The sequence below is a fragment of the Emys orbicularis genome, chromosome 13, assembly GCF_028017835.1.
Source record: "Emys orbicularis isolate rEmyOrb1 chromosome 13, rEmyOrb1.hap1, whole genome shotgun sequence".
NCBI lineage: Eukaryota > Metazoa > Chordata > Testudines > Emydidae > Emys > Emys orbicularis.
This window is the reverse complement of record NC_088695.1, coordinates 4,253,395-4,267,675: the sequence shown is the minus strand read 5'-3', so window position 1 is coordinate 4,267,675 and position 14,281 is coordinate 4,253,395. Positions and strand designations below refer to the sequence as shown.

The 14,281-nt window shown below is 51.9% G+C and overlaps 1 protein-coding gene across 1 annotated transcript; it reads left to right on the top strand.

The window, feature by feature from the left end:
* The first annotated feature begins 242 nt into the window (after window positions 1–242).
* On the top strand, window positions 243–13,157 carry LOC135887327 (C-type lectin domain family 2 member D-like). Its single transcript, XM_065415090.1, has 5 exons — window positions 243–321; window positions 6,745–6,843; window positions 8,001–8,173; window positions 9,969–10,075; window positions 13,010–13,157. The coding sequence occupies exons 1-5, from the start codon at window positions 243–245 to the stop codon at window positions 13,155–13,157; spliced, it is 606 nt and encodes a 201-aa protein (XP_065271162.1).
* Window positions 13,158–14,281: the final 1,124 nt, after the last annotated feature.

The following is a 14,281-nucleotide window of genomic DNA, read 5'->3' as shown; positions in this document are numbered from 1 at the left end:
ATGTGAAGAAGTGCGGTTTTTACTCACGAAAGCTTATGCCCAAATAAATCTGTTAGTCTTTAAGGTGCCACCAGACTCCTTGTTGTTTTTGCCCTTTACATGTTCCGGCTCTTCCCTCTTGCATTGCAGAACAGCCACGTCGGGAGCCAGGAATCTCTCCAGCCGACCGGGACTGAATCCGGTAGCGAGAAAGCAAGGAGTCCGGCGTGTGCCCACGTGTCCCGCTGAGACAAGAGAAAGGAATGGATCCCGCTGGGATGCAACTGCGGTCAGAGGTTAATCCTGATATCCCTGGAAACCCCGAGAGCGGAGCGGAGCCAGGTAACTGAAGCCTGGTTCTGAGCACTTAAATGGTGTCTCTAGTGTCATCGTTTGTAAAGCCAAAAGGGACCAGTGTGATCACCTGTTCTGACACCCACCCTCTGCCCACCCCATCCCCACTGCCGCACAGCACAGGCCATTGAATCTCACCCACTGCCCCCTGCATCCAGCCCACACCTGCTGGGGGGAAGCTAGAGCTTGTAAAAAAAAAAAAAAAAAAAAAAAAAAAAGTGCAAACCTCTGGCTCTGTACAGATGGGGCTCTGCAAATACCAAAGAGCGAGTGTAGGAGGAGTCCCACCTTTCAGTGCCTGTGACTGTAACACCTGTGGGGGTGGGGAGATTGCTGGGGTGTTTGCTGTGCCTTAAACAGGACTGTGGAAAATGCTGGCTAAGGACACGTGGGGAGACTGAAACTGTTCCCTCAACCCCAGAGGGCCTGGTGCCCTGGGTTTATTCCCCGAGGATAAGCAGTTTGCCCGGATGCCAGGCCATCCAGCTCCCCCCAAATCAGGAGGTTGTTCAGGAGTGTGTGTGTGCATGTAGGGTTAGGGGCACGGGGAGAGCAGGGGCTCTGGTGTCAGATGTGAGATCTTGCATCCACCCGCCCCATTGCAAGCCTTAAGAAGCTGGTCTGCCTCCAGCAAGCTACAGCTACATGGTCAGATGCTCATCAAACCCTCTCCTATCCCTTTCGACCTGAGCGACTCGCCAAAAATGTGGTGTCTTGCAGTTACGAGGAGAAACCGACAGTGGGGTCTGGTCCCCTTTCATACAGTCTGGCTTATTTACAAAGTTGTGTTACCCCAAACACGGGAGGAGTCAAACGATGGGAGCAGGTGTTAGAAGAAGCCAGTCCCCAGGTGTCTGTCAGAGGCGGGTATGCCCCACCTAAGATGGGGGTCACATGCAGTGTTTGGGGTTTAGCCCCTGTACCCCGTTACCCTTGCTGTCATTCCGGTTCCGGTGGCAGGTCACTCTGTAGTACGATGTCTCCAGGGTCAGCCTTGGTTTTTCCTTGATGTGGGACATTGGAGTAGAAAATGCCTCTGTCACATCTAGTCCACAGTCTCCCCTCTCTATACAGCACTCCAGGGAACCCGCTCAGGTTTGTGGAGGGGTGTGTGCTGTAGGGATAGGGTTGAGTTATTTGTTGTTGTGTTTTTCTGTTGGGGATTTTGTACTGTACCCAGAGCCGTGGAACCTGGTTTTTAGGATTTAAGGTGTAAATTAACAAAACAGGGTGTTTTCATTGAGAGTAGGTGTGGAAATTGTCAGTTAAGCCGTGTTTTTAACCTAAAATGACTGAAACAGTCATCACATTGCCCACTTCACTAGCTCAAAGCTCGCACGAGTCATGTTCTCCAGTGGCACACAGACAGAGTTAGGTAACCAGGGGATGCGGCGAGGGGTTTCTAACTCGTGATAGGCGCCAACTAAAATTAACTTGAATGATTGGAGTAGTAGTTTAAGAGGAGAGAGGAGGGGAATTGATTACCCGCCCGCTGATTGTAAATGTACTGTAAGTGCCCTGTTCTGACTGACCTTAATCAGTGTTTGGGGGTTCTTTTTAAGTGATTAATTTGCTAAATCAAAACAGGTCACTGCTCTTAACATCTAAACTAGGATGGTCACCGCCCAGACTTGGCAGAGAGCCAACACAACGCGAGGGGGGAACTGAAAGCCATGTGGGTGCAAGTTTGTGTGTCGACCAGTCCCCGACTCTGCAAATGCCTGCCAGAGAGCTAGATTTCCTCCATTGTGCCCCCTACCTGTAATTCCCTTCTCCATTCCCCTCCCCCTCTGACCGCTTTTTTCCTGCTCCACTCCAATTCCATGCTCTCCTCTGCAGACCCCTCCAGAAGAGCAAACTTCTGTGTGCACCTGAGCAGGGCTGCAGAAGTGGGCTGCAGGGGCTGGAAAGGGCTCTAGTGGGTGGCAGCCAAGCAGGGAACTGCCCTGAATTTCACCATCTAGCAGATGAAGCCAAAACCAACCTTTCACCACCTCACTGTCAAGTCGGGATCTGCGTTTTTTTAATTTTTTTTTTAAAGTTGCTAACTCGTGACAGTCGCCAAATAAAACTAACTTGAATGATTTGAATAGTAGTTTAAGAGGAGAGAGGAGGGGAATTGATTACCCGCCCGCTGATTGCAAATGTACTGTAAGTGCCCTATTCTGACTGACCTTAATCGGTGTTTTGGGGGTTCTTTTAAGTGATTAATTTGCTAAATCAAAACAGGTCACTACTCTTAACATCTAAACTAGGATGGTCACCGCCCAGACTTGGCAGGGAGCCAACACAACGCGGGGGGGGGGACGACTGAAAGTCACGTGGGTGCAAGTTTCTGTGTCGACCAGTCCCCGACTCTGCAAATGCTCCAGCTTCTGTTAAAGGGACTGTCCGTACTGCAGCAGGGGGCGGGTGTTTGCAGACCTGAGCCAGCTTTGCTTTAGTGAGTGGCACTAAAAACAGCAGCGGGGCAGTGGCCCGGCTTTCAGCCTGGGCCGTGTGAGCCCCTCTGACCCCCCACGTATGTACCTGCCTTCCTAGCTCGCACAAAACCCTGCACTAACACTGCTTCGCTGCCAGTTTTTAGTGGCGCTCGCTAGATCCAGGCTAGCTCCGGCACGTCCACCCGAGCTGCAGTCACAGCTGCCGACTGCAGTGTAGACGTCACCTGGTCCCCTCCACGCCAAGTTCCGGCTGACGCTGGAGGAGGGTGAATGAGCAGCGGGAGGGATGGAGGGCAGGGAGGATGCAGCGGCAGGTGGGGGAAGGGGTCAGCAGCCAGAGGATGAGCCGTGATTAGGACGGGAAGGGGTCAGCTGTGGGTGAGAGAGATGGAGGGCAGGAAGCGGCAGTGGTGGGAAGGGTGGGGAGGAAGCAGCGGGGTGAGACAGGAAACCAGCAGTAATGGGGAAGGGTGTATGGGAGGGGAAGGGGCCAGCAATGGAGGGGGGGGATGATGGAGCCGCAGTGGTGGGGAGTGGGCTGTGGCTGTGGGGGAAGCAGGGGGCTGCAGTGCTCAGTGGAGGAGGATTCAGACGGTTAGCAGCCAGGAAGGGGATGTGGTAAGAACAGTAGCGTTGCAGTGTGTCATAAATCCGCTGTCGTGCATGGAAAATGAGGGCAGCCGGCGTGTGCCTTATGGAGACTCTGAACAGCGTCGATGCCGGCTGCTTCCTTTTGGCGTTAAGTCTTTCCATGGCAGGCGGCTGTGTGACCTCTAAACCTGTGAGTGATGCAGATTGGAAACTCCTGAGCAGCGTGACTGGCGTGTAAAGTGATCACAGATTGTCACACGGTCTCCGGGGCCGACGCCCACGCCCTACAGGAGCGTTGGAGCAGTTCCTCGCTTTCGACTCAGTATTTGCAGCATCTCGGTTCCTATGTGGATGTCGGCGCAGGCGGCGGTTAGCTGGGCTCTGGGGCTGTGTCACTCGGACAGCCTGGGAAAGCGGGGAAGAGCTGAGATACAGCAGCCCCTTGACCGCCATGGAGAGCCAGGCAGCAAAGGGGAACCGGCTCGCTGGAGCGTCCCTGGCTGGAGAGAGGCTGCGGCTTGCACAGGTGGGGTTGTATTTTCAGTGTTGGCTGTAAATGGCCAGGCCCTGTCGGGGAGCAGCAGGGAGCTGATCACGGTTAGGAGCAGGGCAGCTGGTTTGCACTCGCAGCTGCTGTATCCTGTGCGTGCATCCGGGATCAAGGCCGTGTCCTGGGGGATGGGGGGACTTAGCAGTAGCCCCTTGTCTCCCTTTATTCTCCTGCCTTCCCTGTCCCCTTCCTTCTGTTGGTGAGGGTGAGATTTCACAGGTGCATCCACCCCAATGGGCTCCTACAGGCCTGAACCACCAGCTGGGATTCTGACTGGGGTGTGTGGTGGTGGCAGGGGGGAGATATATCCTGGGGGGCCTCATACTGCCCCCTCATTTGAAGATCTGCCCTGTCTCTCTCCCTTCACCACCTCATGTTCCTTTTTCCTGCTGTTCTTTGGGGCCAGTTTTTCCCCGTACGTGTGTGGACACAGACGATCCTGCCGCATGTTTCCTGTTCCCACGTGTTACGAACCCCCCTGTGTGAACCCCACCGTCCTGCACAGCTGCTGGGTGGGACTGCAGCTCCCTCAGCTCAGTGCGCACCTGACTGTCGCTGTGACTCACATTGATTGGGAGCGGGATTTTTCCCATTCACCCCGGCACTGACTGCTGGGGGAAGGGTGGTCTAGTGGTTTGTGGGCTAGGCCAGGCGTTGGAAGATCTGGGTTTGAGTCCCTGTGTGACCCTGGGCAAGTGTTAATCTCTCTTTGCCTCAGTTTCCCATCTGTACAATGGTCAGACCAGTAATTCCCTCTCTCACAAGGCTGCTGGGTGGGTAAATTCATTAACAGGCTGTGAGGTGTTCACATATTGTGGAGATGGGGGCCAGAAAAGACCTTACCTAGATAGGGCAGGAGATTTTTTTATGTTGGGGGCTGATCTAGTTCCCCCAGACCACAGGACTCCTCTCCCCCATGGGCTGCTGGGTTCATTCCGTCCATATCTGAGATCATCATGAATCATTAGTGAGCGAAGATTCAAAAATCCTTCAGAGGAAATGAGGAAAGCTGGTGGGAACATTTTCCATCACAGTATGTGGTTTCATATCAGCTAAAATGTTTTGCACAGTTGTATCAATTTTGACAGGAAGGTTTCTGAGGTCCACGACTCTCTGCTCACTTCTGAAGAGAGAGAGGAGCATATGTCTACACTGCGGGAAAAGGTGTGTTCTCAACTGGGGTGGGTGACCCGCATTAGCTCACTTGGGTGAAAATAGCAGTGAAGACTCGGCAACTCGGGCTAGCAGCTCACATTAAAGCCTAACTTGGGGGACTAACCCCAGTTGCTTTAAAGGTCTTCACTGCCTTTTTAACCCAAGTTAGCTAATACAGGTTAGCTGTCCTGAGCTCAGAACACCCTTTTTTTTTTTTTTCCCCCCCCCCCCCTAGTGTGGACCTACAGAGAAAAAAAGTACTTTAGAAAAATTTGTGGGTAGGTTTTTTGTGTGAAGAAAGATACTCTAGAACAGCCCAGTCTCTTGGGCAAACATAGGCATGCAGGCTTTGTGTCTGGGAGAGGGCACAGGCTGGGCAGGGGGCACAGACTGCCAAGTGAGGGTGAGTCCCACACTCCTATCCTTTCTCCCATGGTAGCTTGGAGCCAGTCGCCCTTGGGACATTCTGCGTGTCAGCTCTGGGAGAGTCTGGGAAGGAGCAGTGAGTGGAATTAAACAGCCCCATTCATCATGTGGCACAGGTCTGGCAGTTGGGCTAAGTAAGCCACTATCTGTGCATCCGAAGAAGTGGGTTGTAGCCCACGAAAGCTTAGGCTCTAATATATTTGTTAGTCTCTAAGGTGCCACAAGTACTCCTGTTACTATCTGTGCAGTCATCCCTCATGCAACCAATGAAATTGTTGCATGCAAATTGAGTCTAGAGTAAAGATGTTGATTGGCTGAGTTACCTCTGACATCACAATGGTCTACACCAGGGGTTCTCAACCTTTTTCTTTCGGAGGCTGTGTCTACACTGCCCCTTTCAGCGCTAAAACTTTAGTCATTCAGAGGTGTGAAAAAACACCCCCCCCCCGAGCGACAAAAATTTTAGTGCTGAAAAGTGCCAGTATAGACAGCGCTAACGTGGGCAGTGTAGACATTCCCTGAGCGCCCCCCCCCCCCCCCCCAACATGCTATAAAAACTCCACGGCCCACCAGTGCCACAACAACTGTTTTTCTGCATATAAAAGCCAGGGCTGGCGTTAGAGGGTAGCAAGCAGGGCAGCTGCCCAAGGCCCCAAACCACAGGGGTCCCCCAGGCCACGTTGCTCAGGTTTCAGCTTCAGCCCCAGGTGGCAGGGCTCAGGGCCGCAGGCTTCACAGCGGCGCTTCGGCTTTCGGCCCTGGGTCCCAGCAAGTCTAACACTGGCCATGCTTGGCGGACCCCTGAAACCTGCTTGCGGCTCCCAGGGGGCCTCGTATCCCTGGTTGAGAACCGCTGGTCTAGGCTCTGGGCATGGCATAGAACTATCCCTTACTGTAGCTGCACACTGCACGGGTGTAAGCTGTAAAGTCTGAATGGCTGAGAACTTAAAAATTGGGCGGTAACAGGCCGGGGATGTCAGTGGTGAATGAACCTGGTGATATTCCGAACAAAAAGAGCTTTCGGCCATATTAGTAGCTACTTCCATTGCTTCCCAGTGACTCTGCGGAGATTGTAGGCTCCAGAGCGACACAGACAGACTGACACTGCTGGGGTCCTATTCCACAGATAGATAAGGGCAGCCGTTCAGCACAATGCTCCTTGCACCAACGCAGCTCAGACCCTGGTGCAGCTACTGACTCTGGGTACCCCACTCTCAGGAGAATTAAGGGCTTTTTCTCTTTCAGGGAATGTCTCTAGCTGCAAGCTCAGGAAACGTGCTGCATGTACAGTCGCAGTGAGCGTTGTACTTGTCATTCTGATTGTTGCTGTTGTTGTTCTGGCAGGTGAGTGGCTGATCCCAGTGTCTGTGTGTTCCATTTACATGGAGCTGGCCACGCTGCTCAGGGCTGTGAAAAATTCCATGCCCGGAGCACCACAGTTAGGTCAACCCAGCCCCCGGCTGGATCAACAGAAGGGTCCTTCCATCGACCTAGCTACCGCCTCTTGGAGAGGTGGATTAACTACCGCAATGGGAAAAACCCTTCTGTTGATGTAGGAAGTTTCTATGTTCCGGCACTACTGTGGAATGGCTGCAGCAGCGTAGCAGTGCCATTGTCGTGCAGACATACCCAGAGTCACAGGCTGTCTCCTCTCGGGCATCAGCCGTGGGGGCCGGGAACGCATCTTCAGACTCTCCCTCCTGCTCCCTTCTGGAGCCTTGTTTGTGATAACAAAACTGGCCCTTTAAACTGTCTTCCTGGGTAAGTGTGTATCATTGTAATGAAAGGAAGAAACGTCAGTTTCTGAGATAATACAAACAGGAAAGGAATTTCTCCTCCAAAGAGCGTACAGTCTCGGGGATGTCTGCCCTACGGAGACTACACTGGCATAGCTGCGTCACTCTGGCTATGCCGGCATAACACCATAGTACAGACCCAGCCTACACTGACAAAGATTTTTCCGTCGGGTGTTGGAACACCACCTCCCTGAGCAATGTTACCCACGTCAACACCAGCCTTCTTCCGTCAGCATAGCTGCGTCTACACTAGAGGTTATGTCGGTTTGGCTATGTCACTCGGGGGGGTGTGTGTGTTTTTTCACACCCCTGTCCGAGGTAGCTATGTCAACCTATCTCTTAAATGTAGACCAACCCTAAATAGACTAAACAAACTGAGACCGAGGGCAGGAGAAAGAGAAACCATGAATAAAGTGGCCTTATGGAGATGATTAGCTGGATGTGTCCAAAGCTCTTACACGTTTTAATGCATACGGAAATGTGGCTCTGTAGATATTACTAAACATTGTACAACCACATCATAATAGTTACTTGTAGTTATCCAGAGGAGCTGTATTTCTGGTAACCCCCAAGCATGGGACAAACCACAGGTTAAGGTCGCACTTTGGAGCCTTTCCTCATTTCCATCTGGTGGGTATTTGCATCTGGAGGAGCGGGGGAGGGAAAGGATGGGCTCTTACCCTTATGTTGCTCTCTCAATTTCAGTGCAGGTACTTAAAGCACAGCCCCAGTGCATGGCCTGGTGCCCGGACAGCTGGATCGGATACCGAGGGAAATGCTACTATTTCTCCGAGGCTCAAGATAACTGGAACAACAGCCAGAGACGCTGCTCTGCGCTCAGCGCCTCCCTGGCTGTGATTGACAGTGAGCAGGACCTGGTGAGAAGAAAACAGACCCATTCTGGGGGCAATAGACTATGCTAGAGTTATGGTCAAAGTCTTCCAGGCGCTCCCTGGCATAGGCCCAGGGTGTCTAAAAGAGCCTAAGGCTCCAGGATGAAGACCTTGGTTGACATATCTATTCCTCTGGCACCATTTAAGGGCAAAATTTCTCAGTGAGGGAGATGGAGTTTCCTTGGTGGCTGGTCCTAGTTTGGGGAATGGACTCCCCCAGGAACAAAGGACCGTCCAGAACCTCACCACCTTCTGCTCTGAGAGCGAGGTGCACTTTGAGCGGTCTTCTCAGATATCCATGTAACCCACTGGTGAGCGTGTCACTGGTTACACTCTGTGCTCGTCCACAGAGGATCTGTGCTGACTGGAGAGGGTTGCTTCGTTAGCTCCAGCTGGCGTGACTTGGGCTTTTTCATTATGGAGATTCCCAGTGTGTCAGCCAAGATGGCCGCCTTCCCATAAACACATAGTGTATGCACTTCAAATAACAAAACCCTACCAAAACAAACCGCTCCACTACACACACACGACTCTCCCCCTTGGGAGAGAGAACGAATCACATGTAACACGTTAATCACGTCACTTAATTCATGAGTGGAAGATGCTCAACTACAAGGGGGATGGGGTAAGACCCCCACGTAGGATAGTGTAGGCACACGGGATGATGCATATTGTTAAAATTGCCTAAGCCACTGGTCCCCAAACTATGGGGTGTGGCCTCCCCTAGGGAGGCGCGGAGGAACAATCGGGGAGGGGCATATGGCGGGGTCTGAGCCAGCCCCCATAGGGGGTGGGGAGGGAGCCCCACCCACAGCTCAGCTCTGGCCCCAGCCGCAGCTCCTCTCTGCCTCCCAACCTAGCTCTGACCCCACAGCCCCAGCTGTGTCCCGCCCCCTGCTCCAGCCCCAGATGCAGCTCTGCCCTCAGCCTAGCTCTGCCCTCATTCCCTCTCTGCCCCCAGGCCAGCTCCACCCCCAGCCCAGCTTCGGTCCCAGCTGCAGCTCCACCCCTCCCCCAACTCTGCCTCTAGCCCCAGCTCCTCCCCCAGCCCCAGCTCCTCTGTCCGCTCAAGTTCCTCTTCCGACCGATTCCATTACTGATAAGTGGGGACACGACAGGAAAAGTTTGGGCACCACTGGTCTGAGCATTTCCATTTTTCAGTTGCTTATAACTGCCCCCGGGTTTTCCTTTTGTGTTCTTTCGGGGGGTGAGGGGAGAGGGGTTGTCTGAACTTTACTCTCTCAAGGGGAGGTTTTTTTCCTGAAAGTTTCAGCAAATCCACTTGACTATTTCTCTCGTGGTAGCACCTAGGAACTCCAGCCCAGAATTTACAAGTCACCAAAAACTTGCCCAGCTCTAACTGGAAACAAGTCAAAGCTCCCAAGTGCCACCTTAACTCTGGTTTTCCTTCTCCTTCCCTTTGGTGTGGATCAGTTATGATCCAATCTTTAGTTATGTGGCCCCCTGCTGTGTTTTCCGCAGGACCCCTGCCTCATTCAGCGCCCAAAGAATGGGGCAGGGCTGTGTGATGAATTCCTCTGGGGTCCGCAGCTTCCTGCCACGTTTGCTGCACTGGTTGCACGGGGCGCTGTGACTGAGGCGGGGCTGAAGGGATGGTCTGAGGTTAAGCCACTAAAGTGGAACCCAGGAGCTGTAGTTTCAGTTCCACACTTTGCTTTAACTAACTCAGGAACATGTCTGTATAACGTGACTCTGTGCTGCCCGTAGCCCTGTGAGCAGCGCACGTGGAATCAAACTCTTTCCTTTTTCTGTGTTACAGGATTTCATGTTGCGATACAAAGGCGTCTCCGAGCACTGGATCGGCCTCTGGAGAGAGCAGGAGAGACAGCCCTGGAAATGGGTGAATGGCTCTGATTTCAACAGCTCGTGAGTCCTTTTTCTGTCTGTTTAGGTTCTGAACACTAGGTTGTGGGGCTGAATTCAGATGGAGCCAACGTTCACCACGTGAACCCCAAAATACTGATGGGGAGTGAGGGAAATCTGTATTGTCTCCGGGATTTGGGGCTCACTCTCATATAGCTGAGACATGGATCAAGCGAAGCAAGGGATGCTGCGCTGTTAGGGGGATGGTAACACTAGAGTTGTTGAGAACTTTCCATTGAAGCTGTTTTATGGTGGAAAATTGGGGGGTTGATAAAATCTTCTCACAAAATGTCTTTTCATGGAAAATTTTGACTTTTTTATCAACCTCCCCCCCCCCAAAAAAAAACTGAAATATTTTAGCCCAAAATGCTGCCCATATACCTAATGGGAGTTGTAGCTTCGTTTCCTCATATTCCCAATCTCCCCCTTTATGGGCTGGGCTCTCGAACTGGACTACATGTCCCATGGTGCAGCATGGCCGAGGGACTCCATGATGCACCACCTCCTCTCACCAGTAGAGATCAGAGGCACCATGGGAAATGTAGTTTGAACATGGAGCTCGGCCTATAGAGAAGAATGGGAGTATGAGGCAGTTCCACTGCATCTCCCATGATGTATTGCCTCGTCTTGACCAGTAGTGAGACCATGGTGCACTCTGGGACATGTAGTCCAAATGGGGAACCTGGTCTATAGAAGAGAAGGGGAGCACAAGGCACCTGTACTACAGCTCCCATGAGGCCCCACGGCAGCCTTTCCAAATTGAATATTTTAAGTTGTGATTTTTTTTTTTATTTTTTTTTTTGTCAAACTTGTCCGGGCCGAATCCACCCACCTCAGCTCCTCCCACTCAGACTCCAGTCCCTGGAGAGCTGCAGGCCAGTTGCTTTGGAGAGTCTAGAGGGAGTTGGAGACTGAAGGAAAGGAGTGATACCTGGTCCGGGGCTGTACGTTTGACACTCATGTCTTAGACTGAAACAACATCAAAAAGAGGGAGCAGAGTTTGCATGTGCGTCAGGATGACTGAACACAAAGTCTCCACAGATGGTGGAGTCCTTTGAGATTCAAGGGAAAGCAAAAGGCACCAGTGTGTGTCAGTTCCACCACAGCTAACAGACCTCACGGTTTGAGTTATTCACACCGCAGCGACCGTCAGTACAAAAGGGGCCACAGAGAAACCTTCCTGAGTGGAGACTGACTCCCCTGCTCACTGCCACGTGGGGCCACCTTCAGGAATTGGGTTCCTCGGTGCAGCCCGGCTAGGCCAGGTCCTACATGAGCTTGTCACATACCCAGGAGCATAGGAAGGCCCAGGCTGGTTCTGACCCAAGGTCCATTTGGCCCAGTCTCTTGTCTCTGCCAGTGGCCAGCGCCAGCTGCCCCAGAGGAAGGTGTAAGAACTAGAGCTGTCGGAATGAGCGATATTGCCGTTCGCTGGCTGAACTGAAAATTGAGAGCAGTCAACCAGAAATGAAACATTTTCAGTTTTCTGGGCAAAACAAAGAGCCAACATTTTTACTTTCACGTCAAATGAAACTTTTTTGTTCAACCCGAAACAAAATGTTTCCTTTCAGTTTCAGGCATTTTTAAACCGCCTTTTTTTTTTTTTTTTTTTTTTTTTTTTAATTAAAAGCAAAGGAAATTTGTAAGCACCAGGCACAAACCCAATGGTGGTGTCCGTCCTCCATCCTCTGACCCCCGTACTCCCTAGCCCCTGGTTAGGGCACTCAACCTGGATCTCCTGTATCCCAAATCAAGTCGTCACCCTGCCTGATTCAGAGTAGGGACTTGAACCTGTGCTTTCCTCATCCCAGATAAGCAGGCTAATGACCCGGTGGCTATCGGGTTTACCACTCCTCTTTCTCCAGTTTTGTGAAGGGCACACAAGTCCCCTAGTCAATCTAGCCTGAAGAAAAAATTAATTTAGCTCCAAATGTTTAAGGTGACCTAAAATTGCATTTTTCGGTGACTAAACTCTTCATCTGAAACACGTCCCCTGGCTCTAGCTAGAAAATCCTTCCCACACGCACCTGAAATAGTAGAGGTGGGCTCATTTGGCCCCCCTCACACATGAGGAAGAGATACAGTGATCCAGGCTGCAGGTGTTAGATCAGCTGTTCCCAAACTGGGGGTCGTGCCGTCAGCAGACGGGGTGGCAGTGACCCCTAGTTTGTGGAGGGTACCACTTTGCTCCACATGACATCACCTCGCACGTAGAGATCTTGAGAGGGCACGGTGCACGGAAGACACCATTTTGCTCTACAAAGTAGCATCCTCCACATGGCATGACCTTGCATGCACCATAGGTCGTGCTGTGGGGCGAATGCCATTTTTGAGAGCAAAATGGTGTCCTCTGTGTGGCGTTACTCTGCACATAATGGTGCACAGGAGACCACGCTATGCCATAGGTGCCGACTTCCTCAGATCCCGGGGGGTGTTCAACCGCCACTCCACCCCAGGCCCTGCCCCCCTCCTCCCCTGGCCCCAACCTCCCCACACACACCTCTTCCTGCCGCTGCTCCTCCCCCTCCCCCCAGTGCATCCTGCATGTCATTGAACAGCTGATCCGTGGTGGGTGGGAAGCACGGGAGCTGATCTGTGGGACCATCGGGTGGGCAGGAGGCGCTGCAGAGGAGGGCGAGGCGCTGATCCGCAGGTGGCTGGTGGGTGCTGAACACCCACTATTTTTTTTTTTTTCCATGGGTACTCCAGCCCCAGAGCACCCACCGAGTCAGCGCCTATGTCCTATGTGGAGAACGCCATTTTGCTCTACACAATGGCGCCCTCCATGCTGCCTGGTCTCCTGGGAGGAAATAATTCATTAACATGGGGTCATGCTGGCAAAGAGTTTGGGAGCCCCTGCGTCAGGCGCATTCTCCCACTGGCAGTAACAGGACAGGCCCAGCTGCTGGCTGACGATGGCTTTATCGTTTGTTGCAGGTTCCCGATAGGAGGAGGAGGAAACTGCGCGTACCTGAATGACAACGGCGTCAGCGCTTCAAGGTGCATCACCGAGAGAAACTGGGTCTGCAGCAAACCTGATGCGTATACAAGCCAGAAAAACGCGATGCAGAGGATAAGGAGCTGAAAAGCCTCATGATGGGCTACTAGAGAAACTGCCTCTCGCACAACTGGTCAACAGCCGAGTTTATAAACAAGGGCTGAAGAATAAAATAGCAAAATTTGCACTGGACGCTGGATTATTAGATTAATCAAACTGAAAAACAACAGGAGGAACTTCAGCAGGATCTGGCCACTTGAGAGGAACGGGCCACTCACCGGCAAATGAAACAACGTGACAAATCTATAAAGGGTCCAGCGGAGGAAGAATTAGGCATTACTCATCCATCTTCGTAGGTGCTAATGCAATTGCAACAACTGAGGAGACGGAGAGGGATGAACTGCTGACCCCATTGAAATCTATGCACATTTTCCCATTCAATTCAATGAGGCCAGCATCTCCCCAGGGGAGTCATTGTAGATCGCCCAGCGCAGACCTTGGCTGAGCGTGCAGCAGCTGATGACAAAGCAAACAAGATGTTGGGGTATATAAGGAATGTACTAGGTGATAATACAGAAAATTCTCTGATGTCATTATATGAATCAAAGGGACACCCAGATGTGGAATACCGTGTGCAGTACGGGTCACCCATCTCCAAAAGGCTGCTGCAGAACTAGAGGAGGTTCAGACACTGGTAAGAAGAACGATGGGAGACCAGGTGGGACTTTCGTCAGAGAATAAGGGGACGTGAACAAGGGAGATTAGGGTACTGCTATTCAATCCATCTCTTGCTACAAGACCAATGGGGCCACATAACAGAATTGAAAAATCAGCAAATTTGAAACTGATTGAAGGACCATGTTTTCCCACAACGCACAGTTAGCCTGCGGAACTCACTGCTACAGGATGTCATTGAAGCCAAGAGCTTGGCAGGATTTATTTTTAAAAGGACTGGGACATTGGATACTGTCGTTCACACAAGAGAGGAAATGGACAGGAGTTTGGGAAGGGATCCAAACCTTCCTTCTTCAGGGCATGAACCACCATCTAAATAATGAAGATCAGGAGGAAACTTCTCCATCTGGCCGGTTATTCCGACATTGTCCACTAAGATGTCTGTTGACCTGTTTTCTGAAGCTGCTGGTGCGGGCCCCAAACGCACTACAGCTCTGAATTAGTCTTGCAGTTACTATGTAAATTGCCTCTACCCA

What these genes read in the sequence shown, in the direction of transcription:
- LOC135887327 (XM_065415090.1), top strand. Translation starts at nt 243, where the DNA reads ATGGATCCCGCTGGGATGCAACTGCGGTCAGAGGTTAATCCTGATATC. An exon ending in TTGACAGTGAGCAGGACCTG is followed by an intron (nt 8,174 to 9,968) that starts GTGAGAAGAAAA and finishes TCTGTGTTACAG; the next exon opens with GATTTCATGTTGCGATACAA. An exon ending in GGCTCTGATTTCAACAGCTC is followed by an intron (nt 10,076 to 13,009) that starts GTGAGTCCTTTT and finishes CGTTTGTTGCAG; the next exon opens with GTTCCCGATAGGAGGAGGAG.